Source organism: Puma concolor, chromosome D1 (genome assembly GCF_028749965.1).
Source record: "Puma concolor isolate L17-30 chromosome D1, mPumCon1.1.hap2, whole genome shotgun sequence".
NCBI classification, from domain to species: domain Eukaryota; kingdom Metazoa; phylum Chordata; class Mammalia; order Carnivora; family Felidae; genus Puma; species Puma concolor.
In genome coordinates this window covers 41056666-41068116 of record NC_141676.1, presented here as the reverse complement: position 1 = coordinate 41068116, position 11451 = coordinate 41056666, and the positions used below count along the sequence as shown (strand labels likewise).

Genomic DNA, 11451 nt, shown 5'->3' with positions numbered 1-11451 from the left:
TTCAGATATGAAAGACGGCATCATCTTTTCTAATGATGATTAGTAATTATACTCTCAGAATGATTCTAAATTCACAGAGCCCAGATTTCTCTGCAGCGGTTCATTATGAATACTGCATCTATTTTGCATTCAGGCGTGTAGAGGGAGAGAGGAAGAAGTAACTGCTACTCCTCAGTATCCTTTGCCAGCTCCTCTGCTTCTCCCCTACCCTTATTGGTAGGGTGACCCAAGATTTTGTTCTTGGACCTCTTTTGGTGATTTCATGCACCTCCATGGCGTTAAATGCCGTGTGTGTATTGACAGCTCCCAAAGTTATCTTCAGTCCAGATCTTTCCAGACTCCTATATCGAATTACCTACTTGATTTATCCAGTTCAGTGTCTTATAGATATCTCCAATATACATATCCAAAACTGAACTCCTGATCTTTTTCCCACCCCACCCCAACTACTCCATCTACAGCCTGTTCCTTCTCAGTAGGTGGCAACTCCAGTCTTCAGTCATTTTTGTCTTTTCTCTGTCATGCCATGTATCCAGTCCACTAGGAAAACACATTGGCTAATTCTGCCCTCAGTATATATCCAGAATCTGACCTCTTCTCACTGTTCCACCAATGGCATTTTGGTCCAGCCTCCAGTGTCTTTCCTGCGGCTTACTGCAGTTGTCTGTCATCCCCCTGCTCCCACTCACCTCTAGTCCATTCCCAGCTGAGCAGCCAGGTGAATCTTTTTTTTTTTTTTTTAACTTATTTTTGAGGCAGGGGAAGGGGCAGAGAGAGAGGGAGAGAGAAGATCTGAAGTGGGCTCTGTGCTGACAGCAGAGGCCCCGATGCAGTGTAAACTGTGAGATCATGGCCTGAACTGAAGTTGGATGCTCAACTGACTGAGCCACCCAGGCATCCACTGATGAATCTTTTAAAATGTAGGTCAGATCCTGTCATTCATCTGCTCAGAATCCTGTGATGTCTCCCCCTTTCTCCTAGAATAAAAGCCCAAGTCCTTTCAGTGACTTACGAGGCCTTGTGTGATCCAGCTGTTTATATGCTATTAAACCACCTAATACATTTGGCTGTCATCTTCTGCTAGAATTTAAGCTCCATGAGAGAAAAACCTTAAATTCATGATGTGTCCCAAGTGCTTAGAACAGTGCTGCAGCATATAGTGTACAATGGAATATTTATTGAGTGAGTAAATAGTGTGGCTCATTTATGAGTGTTATATCTGGGATTGAACTTTGAGATCCAGGGGCTCCTGGGTGGCTCAGTTGGTTGAGCGTCTGACTCTTCATTTCAGCTCAGGTCATGATCCCAGGGTCATGGGATCAAGCCCTGTGTTGGGCTCTGCAGTGGGCATGGATCCTGCTTGGGATTCTCTCTCTCCCTTTGCCCTTCTTCCCCACTTGTGTGCTCTCTCTCTTTCTCTCTTTCTCAAATTAAAAAGAAAGAAAAAATTTGAAATCCATATTTAATTCTTATTTCTGTTCTGAGATTATGTTGCTCATAGATTCTAAGTTTACTACCTTTAAAAAAAATCTAAACTTGATTACCTTGCAAATTAGATTTAGGATTTTATTTTTTTTAATTTTTATATATTTTTTTAAAGTTTATTTATTTTGAGGGAGACAGAGACAGCATGAGCCGGGGTGAGAGGGGTCATAGAGAGAGGGGTAGAGAGAATCCCAAACAGGCTCCGCACCGTCTGCCCAGAGCCCGACACGGGGCTCAAACTCACGAACTGTGAGATCATGACCTGAGCTGAAACCAAGAGTCAGACATTTAACTGATATAGGACTTTAAAAGATTTGATAGCATTTGAAAGTATTCATCCTCAGAACACTTAGAGAAATAAAAGTGGAAGAAAATAGGGCAGAATATATTTTTTCCCTTTGCCGTTGCAAAAGCCTTACTGGCTTCCAAGGTCATGTATATCGCAGTTAAGGGACTGCATTGCAGAAATGTGGTGCCTGGCTTCAGTACAGACAGTCACACTGTTGGTTCATAGACATTTCGTTCTTTTCACTTTGCCGGCATAAACCTAAATGATTAGCATCCCAAGGACATGTTTCAGTCTTTGGCCTCCGTGTGACATTTGACAACTGAGAATTACTCCTTTCTTGAAACTTGAATCTTCCTTGGCTTTGCTGGGACCTTTCTCCTGTGTTCACGTCCTGCCTTTCTGGTCACACCAGTCACTCTTCATTACCTTTGACAACTTAGCTTTTTTCCCCTTCAGCGTTTGTGTTGGCGAAGATTCTGCCCCTTTCTACCTTGCACACAGTCCTTGGGATGTTATTGGTTCATGGCTTTCCAGATTATATACTGATGAATACAAAGTTTTCTCCTGGGTGGTCGACCGCTTTTCTGACTGCGTCCTGGCCATCTCCCCATAGGCATCTGAAATTCCACATGCCTCCAACTGTTGTCTTTTCTGCAGACTTGTTCCCTCTGACCTTTATTAAGGGATGGCACCATCTAGTGTCCAGGCTGGAACTGCTGCACTCTCCACCTTGAGCCTTGGGTGTCCTGATTTTTGTGTGGTCCCTTTGTTTTGCTTTGTGCTTTCTGACCTACAATACTGTTTGAAAGAAATTATTTTTAAAAATGTCAGCTCTCATTAGCACTCCTCTGAAAGACCCCTGTTTCTTGGAGGGGAAGAAAGCACAAGAAAACATGTTTAGGCAATATATTATAAAATCTAAGGTTTTTAAAGGATTGTTTCCAAGATTGGTAATTTTCTCAGACTTCACATTTACTAATCAGCAATTTTGAAGAACAACTGTGTTCTGCTGTTGTATTAATAGTTATATATTTCAGAAGAAGTTCTTCTGTGGTACTAATCATTATTAGATACTTAGGAGGTGAAATCCATAAGGTTCTAAAATTCTGAATCTCTTAATAGCTCTTCCTGCTGCTGATGCTTTCTGTGATTACCATGTGGGCTGTTGGATACATACTGGACTTCAATTCAGATTCTTGGCTTTTAAAAGGATGTCTTCTAATAACATTGTTTTTTCTGACATCTTTGCTTCCAAGGTGTGTATATTAGTCTTTGCAAGGCTGGTTATTGCATTTCCGTGTGATTGTTTATTTCTGTTAATTAGCTGAAATCGCAGTTTTTACTGAGCTCTGAATGTTATTTACCACATAGAAACGTCTTCAGGGGTGGTGGGAGGGAAGGGCTTTGGTAGCATATGATTTGGCTAAAAGCAGATTGGTCAACCCAGTAGTTTGATTGAATTGGCAACTGGTAGGAAATAAAGACCCTAGCTCACTTTTTGAATGGTTGATTTTGGTAAATAATGAGATTTTTGTAAGTGTTTTGCATCTTGAAGCACTTTTGCCCACTTTTCAGAAATTGTGTTTTTTCCTTGATCTGAATTCATTTTAAGCTCGTTATTTTTGCTTTTAAGGTTTTTTAGTTGAAACGACCTAACTGAAATGTAGGAAATTATAAAATGGTAACTGTGGGATGGCTCTATTTTTAGGAAAATATACATGATTGTATTTAGTCATGGTTAAGGGTCACGTTGCCTGGATTCAAGTCAGGCTTTACCACACAGCAGTCTGACCTTTAGCAAGTTGCTTTACCTCTCTGTGCCTCACTTTTTTCATCTATAAAAATGAGGATAATAGTTGTGACAATGCCTGCTTTATCGTTAAGACATGTACAATGGCTGGAACCATGGCTGACACACAGTACCCAGCAGTCATACCACACCCCGGTCTCTTCCTGCTTTCAGTAAAATGGCATCCAGTTCCCCGTGTGAATAACGACTGTCATCCTTGGATTACTGTTGTGTTCCATTCTTCCCTTCCCACATCCAGCTCATCACCACGTCCTTCCTGTTCTTTCTCCAGTTGGTCAGCTCTTATCCCTGATTTATAGTTCATCCCCACTTAGCAATCAGGGTGGTCTTTTTAAAAGGCAAACAGTTTCCTTTTTTTCTCTCTGCTTAATGGCTTCCACTGACTTTTCTGCGTCTTCAAAATAAAATCCAAACTCCTTGCCTGTGAGGTGTCATGTGATTCGATCTCTCCCTTTGGACTTCATCTCTTTCCTCTCTTCCCTTCTCTGCTCTTCTGCCCTCTTTCTGTTTCTAAAGCACATTGAGCTCATGTCGCTCCTGGGCCTTGACTCTTGCTTAGGTCTTTGTCCGAAGTGTTCTGATACCGTATCGTTTTAGAGCAGGAGACACAGCCATTCAGGCCTCAGGACCAGTGTCACCTCCTTAGGCCATCCCTGAATAACTCTGCATCACCCTGTTTGATTTTCTTCATGGCACTTACTCACTGTTACCTGGAGTGTTAAGGCCCATGCAAGCAGGAAATGTTTCTCTTTTCAATTTTCAGTAAATGTAAACTTTCATTTACTGAATGAAAGAAAAATGTAAAGTATGATGATGATCCGTAGAAAAGGATCTAAAAGGATCTCTCTTCAGGGTGTGATGTTGAGTATTCCTATGCCTTTTTTTGCTTGCCAGCATTTTCTGGAATAAGCATGAGCTGCTTGAATAATAAGGAAAAACAAAATATTAGAGGAATCTTACCTCTTGGTCACTCAAGAGCAAGACGGTTGGAAATGAATTAGAATATAAGTGTAAAGTAAAAACTTATATTTCTGAAAAATAACAAAATGCCTAAAATTGTCTGCTGTACAGAAAACTTATAACTGAGAGATATTTATACATTTTCCACTAAGTAGATTGTGAGTTGGTTGCCAAAGAAATTTTAAGCCAAATCACCAGAAATCGCAATGATCACTTTGGGGTTTTTGTGTTTTCTCTTTCAGAGAGAAAGCAAGAGCTGACAGTATCTACTCACCTAGGATAGGAGCATTTGAGATTTTGTTTCACTAGAAACCAACATTGTACAAAAGTTTATAGGAAACTTTTATTTTTGCTGACAGTGAGTGGAGGGCTTTGTATGCTAGACTTGGCATATGGACACGATTCAAATGGGACACAAATGCATATGGCAGCTTTATCCATACTGCTTTTATTTCATACCCTTCTGTAGAGACCGCGTCTCATGGAGGTAGGCAGCTGCAAACTTCTACTCTTCTTTAAGCTCCAGGCGCAGTTGCCTATTGATCCAGGCTGCTACATGCTGCCTGTTCGAAGCACACAGGTCGTGGTAGCAGACGCTTACAAATTAGGTAGTTCACTGCACTGCTTAATTCATTCAGACACATCTGCGCTGCCTAATCTCAGGCAGGTCATGCTGTGGACGTTATGTGGGCTCTATTTGGCCTGTTCTGGTCGCGTATTATGTGCCCGAGGCTTGGAACCTTCAGTTTTTCTCAAATATTTTATCATAATTACACTTCTGATCTTGATAGCTTTTAAAGAATCCCTTTCTTACCCATCATCAACCATTATTTTTTCCTGGTATAAATTTTAAAATAGATCCAGGTAAACCATATTCCTGCATGGATTTACTCTATTGAGTATTTAACATGAAAGACAGATTTTTTTTTTTTTTTTTGAAGCTACAGTATTAACATTTGAGTAAGTTCTGTGCACACTTTCACGTTGCTCGTTACCCAAGCGAGAGGGTTAGTGTTTGATGACTAAGGCCACTTTCAGCCTTTATTTCTTCTTTTTATGTTCAGTGTCCGCTTCTCAAGCTGGTTGTGGGATAAAGCTGCTTAAGGTCGTGTGCATCTGTTATGGTTTAAAAATATACTGCTAGCCTCCAGAAGAAAGCTTGTTAAATGTGAAGGTGAATCTCTGAAGTATTTAAAATTTTTGCATTTTGGAATATTTGAAAATATGATATGCCAAAAAGAGAACTACAAATGTGATATTTTTCAATAGAAATAAAGATTCACTGCAAATAGAAAGTTATTGGCAATGAAATAATGTAGAAGTTCGTTTTAAGGACTGGAACATGCATTTCTTGGGTGCTTTACTTTTCTCATGGGTACAGTGGGGTTGAGATGGTGGCGAACTCTTGTTTTTTTAATACTTTTTTTAATGTTTATTTATTTTGAGAGAGAAAGAGCTTGAGTGGGGGAGGGCAAGCTAGAGAGAGAGAGAGAGATAGAGAGAGAGAGAGAGAGAGAGAGAGAGAATCCCAAGCAGGCTCTGTGCTGCCAGTGCAAAGCCCAATGTGGGGCTCGATCTCACGAACCTTGACATGGCCTGAGCTGAAATCAAGAGTCGGTAGCAGGTCGTGGTAGCATTAACCATGCTTATCCATTTGAGCTTCACCATTTGAGCCACTCAGGCGCCCCACAAACTCTTAATTACTATGTGGAAAGTGGCACATTGGAAGCACTCGGTACTGAAAGCTGTTATTGTTGTTACTTAAGGGAATCGTTATTATTACTGTTATTATTTAAGGGGATTTAGAGCTAAAATTAATATGAACCATACCTGTTTTTACTAATACCGTATGTTTATCCTTTTTTCTTTTAGGTTCTTGGTCGGGTACAAGAGTCTCATCTACTTACCAACAGTCTTCCTGCTAAGTTCCATTTTTTGGATATTTGTAACGTGGTTCATCTTATTCTTTCCTCATATCCTTCCAGCTGAAATTTAAATACACATCCCATTTTTCCTTTAAACAATAGTAATGCCATAGTTAGAAATGTAGATATTAGAAGAGATCCAGGGACTATAACTCATATTTGTATGCATTTTAATTATTTTGGTTGAAGACGTTGCATGTTGAAAATCTGCTCAATTCTGGAAATAATCTCCAAACACACCATGGAAGCAGTAGTGTCTAGTATTTATTACTCAGAGGATAGAAACAATAGAGTGAATTATTGTTTTACTTGGACCCGTGAAAATTTGTCGTATTGCCTTGAGATACTCTCCTCAAGGTCAGCAGGTTCTTTTTTTTTTTTTTTTTTTTTTTTTTTTATTTTTAAAAAAAAATTTTTTTTTTCAACGTTTATTTATTTTTGGGACAGAGAGAGACAGAGCATGAACAGGGGAGGGGCAGAGAGAGAGGGAGACACAGAATCGGAAACAGGCTCCAGGCTCTGAGCCATCAGCCCAGAGCCCGACGCGGGGCTCGAACTCACGGACCGCGAGATCGTGACCTGGCTGAAGTCGGACACTTAACCGACTGCGCCACCCAGGCGCCCCAAGGTCAGCAGGTTCTTTTAACTTGGTCGGCAGTTACAGTTGATTAATAAATCTTCTGGGTGCCAAGATGGTCTATAGGGGAGGGATGTTCGGAGAAATGTGTCCTCCTCAGCAGTGGCCAGTGCAGTGTTCCTGTCCAGAGCAATGGATTCTCGTCTACAGTAAAAATACATCTACATTGCCACCCAGACTGAATGTGAAAACGATACTCCTAACGTGTGCTTTACTGTGAAATTCTGTAATTTTATCCTATGCTATTTCTTTTTTTAAAAATGCTGGTCACACACAGCCCACTTAATTCTTCCATGAACTGCTAATGGATGGCAGCACATGGTTTCAAATAAAAAAAACTCATCCAAGAGATAGGTTTATCACTCGAAGAGCTGGGCTCAGGCCACGGCCAGCTTAAGCGTGTGTTGTGCTCTTCGAGGAGAGTTCTTGGTTTATAGCTAAAGCTGCCATTAGGAGGGAGGCATTTTCTCTAATTTTTTATCTTCCCACCTCTTTCCAAGTTCCCTTTTCCCCTTCCAGAGACTCTAGGAAGCCATTATAACCTTGTTTTCTTTACAGGGTAGGAGAAGAAAGAATGTAGTGGATAGAAATGTACCTGTAAACATATTCCTTTAACTTCTGTGTTATGTGTCCTTCTGGTAATGGCATTTTTAAAAAGAAAGATGGTGTTTGTGGGAGAAATGCATACAATCAATTCAGGAATATTCTTTTCGTAGAAATCAATGTGAAGTGAAGAAGCATATGAGTTCTCAGAGGGCATATATCTCCTTTCATTATAGCATGTTTATACTTTAATGATACTTGTTTCTGAGCATTTTCTCTAATATTTTTCAAATTCCTTTAATGTAAATGAATGGGGTAGCATACCATGGAGTTCATTTGACTTTTATCAAAAGATGTTATTACACAAAGCCTTTGTCTCATGATTAGTGATTTGGGGCAGCTTTTAAAGCACTAGTCTTACTGCCACTAGTTATTGAAGGCTTGCATGATATTATGTGTTATAAAAATACTTTATAAGTAACCACAAGTGTATAAAACAACAGGACAATATACACCCCAAATTATTTGCGGAAATCTCAAGCCTGATAAATTCTAGGATAAGTGACATGATTCTGAGAAGGGATGGCTAATATTTTTGTTGACCAACCCATGTGGCAGGGGAGTAAACACAGTTTTAGATTTGTGTTCCCTGATGATTTTTTTGCAGAATCTATATCAACAAAAAAGTAACTCCACTGTAGTTTTGCAAGCCTCGATCACAGAACCTCATATTCAGTTGAGTTTAATTGCAAGCGGCTCACCATTTGCGAAGATGCCATTACCTCAGAAGAACTGATTTCCAAAGCTAGACAGACTCTTGTGTCGGAGTTGATGAGATGGGATCTTTTACTTGCGTGTACAGCAGAAAGCCCTTTGATCTAGGCAGCCATATGCACCTGCTACGGGTGAGTGCATGTCAGTCAGTAGGTGGCAGACTTTGCCATCAGATCAGTGTCTTCCGAGCTGAACGGTAAATGTCGTGTGGATGGCCCTGGGTGTGACTGGAGGTGCTGCGCTCAGTTCTGAGTAGACGAATCTTGTCCCAGCTTTTGCCAAGTCTGGGCTTCCCCTCTCACGGTCCTTTATGGGAAAAGTGTCTGGGGCACTGTGGAAAGAGTACTATCTTTGCCATCAGAGTGAGTTTGACTTTGGCTCTCTTTCTTAGGTACCACTGGGCACATTATTGAATTTCACCGAGTCTCAGTTTTTCTGTTAAAAACAACAAGAAAAAAAAAACCCGAGGGATAACAGTACCAAATTTGTGGGATGGCTGCAAGGAATGCTATGATGTCTGTAAAATGCTGACCACGGTCCTCATTGCATAATGGGCATTTTGTAAATAATACCTATTCTGTTATTATTCACTCTCCTGAATAAACTCTGTGTAGAAGGCTGCATGTTGAAATTAATTTTAAGGGAGACTCTGGACTGGTTCCTCAGATGATCCCTTCCTTTTGGTGCTTTTTTATATGTTCAGCAAGTAATGTATTTGGCTTTTATGAGGCAGGATCAGGTGGAAGAGATAGGACCTTACTGATGAGTTTGGAGATGAGATGAAGACTCAGGAAAGAAATGGTGAAGCACGGAATGCTATGTCTGTGATTCTGGCATGTTCCAGATCAGGTGCAAAAGAGCAAGAGCTTTGACTGAAAGCCTGGTGTGGGGAGTGACACAGGTGTCAAGGGAGCCACTGTGTTCCCCAGTAGTACAAGGATTTGAGTCCACACAAAGGACAACAGCCATCTCACTGTCCCCGGCACTGGTCAGTACAACCCCGCAGTGTGCTTGTTCTGTTTTGAATTCTGTTGTTTTAAGAGAAACATTGACAGACGGGAGCACAAGTGGAGGAGCATGACCAGGAAACTGTGCTGTACAAGGAACAATGTTGCTGCTTATCCTGGAGGTGTGAGCACTGCCTTCCAATGTCCAGTGTTTGGAAGTCCATCATTTGTAAGCCAGCGTATTGTATGGAATGGACGTTGGATAAAAATTTATCGAACAAATGAGGAATAAGCTTCTATAGGGTAGATCTAAGGACAGCTATAGTGTAGATCTTTAGCATAGAGCTAAAGGATCTAAAGAAGGAAAACCGGTTAGTCCAAGTTCCAGGAAGGCAGATTTCACTTGAAGAGCTGGGCTCCATATTGAGAGACTTGAACTGCAAAGAGTCACAAGCTAACTGGAGAGGCTGAGCGGTCTATAAATAACTATAAGGTCTAAGTGCCACAGAACAGGCATTTTAGACTCAGGGAAGGGAAAGAATCCTTTCGCTGTAGGGAATCGGGAAAGACCTGCAAGGGGAGGGAGAATAAAGTTAGGCTTGGATGTCCTAAAAGTGTGTTTCTGGAAGTATATGGGGGCAGTGGGGAGCATTTGAGGTTAATGAACCACACAAAGCAAGGGCATGGAAGCAAGGAACATTTGGCTTTCCTATGAGGGGTTCGATGCATTCATTTTACTTAAAGAGGATCCAGTGATTCTCCTGGGATTTGTTTTGAAAGTTATTCAGAACAGGAGGCCAAAGTTCAGTCACTTCAATATGCAGAATCATGTGATTCAACTGAATGTATTTTTGAGAATGTGTTGTGTTTTGATCAAGATTTTGTGGAAAGAAAACAGGATGTGATTCTTTAAAGGCCTTGACCTATGTGCTCTTTTTCAGTGTTGTTAATCCAATCTAAGTAAGCTTCATTTGTTAGAATTTCATTTCACACAACACTTCTAGATCCTATGTATTTCTTAAAGCCAGGCCCTTCTGCAGACAAAGTGATAACCTAACTTTTTTTTTTCCTCTAAATGTTTATTTATTTATTTTGAGAGACAGAGAAAGAACAAGCAGGGGAGGGGCAGAGAGAGAGGGGAGAGAGAATTTCAATCAGGCTCCTTGTTGTCAGTGCCAAGCCTGATGTGGGGCTTGAACTCATGAACCGTGAAGTCATGGCCTGAGCCAAAATCAAGAGTTGGGCACTCAACTCACTGAGCCGCCCAGGTGCTCCCAAACTGATAAACTAATAAACCAACAAGATTTGTTCCTGCCTACCTGAACCGGATGTGGTTGTGCTAGTTTTTGTGGGTCACAGCAGTGCTTCTTAAACTCTGTTGTGCATGTGGATCCCCTGAGGATCTTGTTAAAATCCAGAGTCTGGTTCTGCAGGTCTGGGGTGAAGTCTGAAGTGACGCCTTTCTCGCAAACTCCCAGGTAAAGCCACTGCTGTGAGTCTATGGACCACACTTTGAATAGCAAGGGTTTAGAGTCTATTTTATGGCTGCCTTTTCCAGTCCAAAGTTTGGCACAAGACAGCCTGATAATACCTTGGAAGGCAGATGTGGTTACTGTGTTGGTAATGACTTAAACTGGGCAAGGAGAATTGGTTTACTACTGGTATACTGGCTTATTACGTACTGCACCTTCATTTGTCTTTCCCTGGAGCAAAGTTTTACTTTTTATACAAAGAATTTGTACTGCTTCAAAAACATTTCCAAGTGGGCAATATTTATCCTTGAAATACTTTTTATCTTAATGTGTCTATAGTACCTTCCTTTCCCAAAATAGTACTCGATTTGTAATTAATTTGCAAAGAGCAGTTTTTTTAATTTCTAAATCGCTACAGCCTAATACAGTGACAGGCATTAATTAAACTTGCCATTAGTAAATTTTTGCAAGCATTTATCTAATGTATAAGGAAATATTTTTCATTGGAATCTCTGAATCAAATGGTTTGTTTCTTTGAATGATTTTGTTAAAATGACTGATAAGTATTCTTTTAGATGCTTACAGGAGAGCCATGGTAACACCATTAGA

At 40.6% G+C, this 11451-nt stretch overlaps 1 protein-coding gene across 4 annotated transcripts in view; it reads left to right on the top strand.

The window, feature by feature from the left end:
* The window catches only part of ZDHHC13 (zDHHC palmitoyltransferase 13), a 52009-nt gene that overhangs the window by 25276 nt on the left and 15282 nt on the right, over window positions 1-11451 (top strand). For all 4 annotated transcript variants that reach the window (XM_086677822.1, XM_086677823.1, XM_086677820.1 and 1 more), the window contains exons 9-10: window positions 2897-3030; window positions 6417-6519. In XM_086677822.1, coding sequence (XP_086533948.1) covers window positions 2897-3030; window positions 6417-6519 — 237 coding nt within the window. The remainder of the gene's footprint in view (window positions 1-2896; window positions 3031-6416; window positions 6520-11451) is intronic.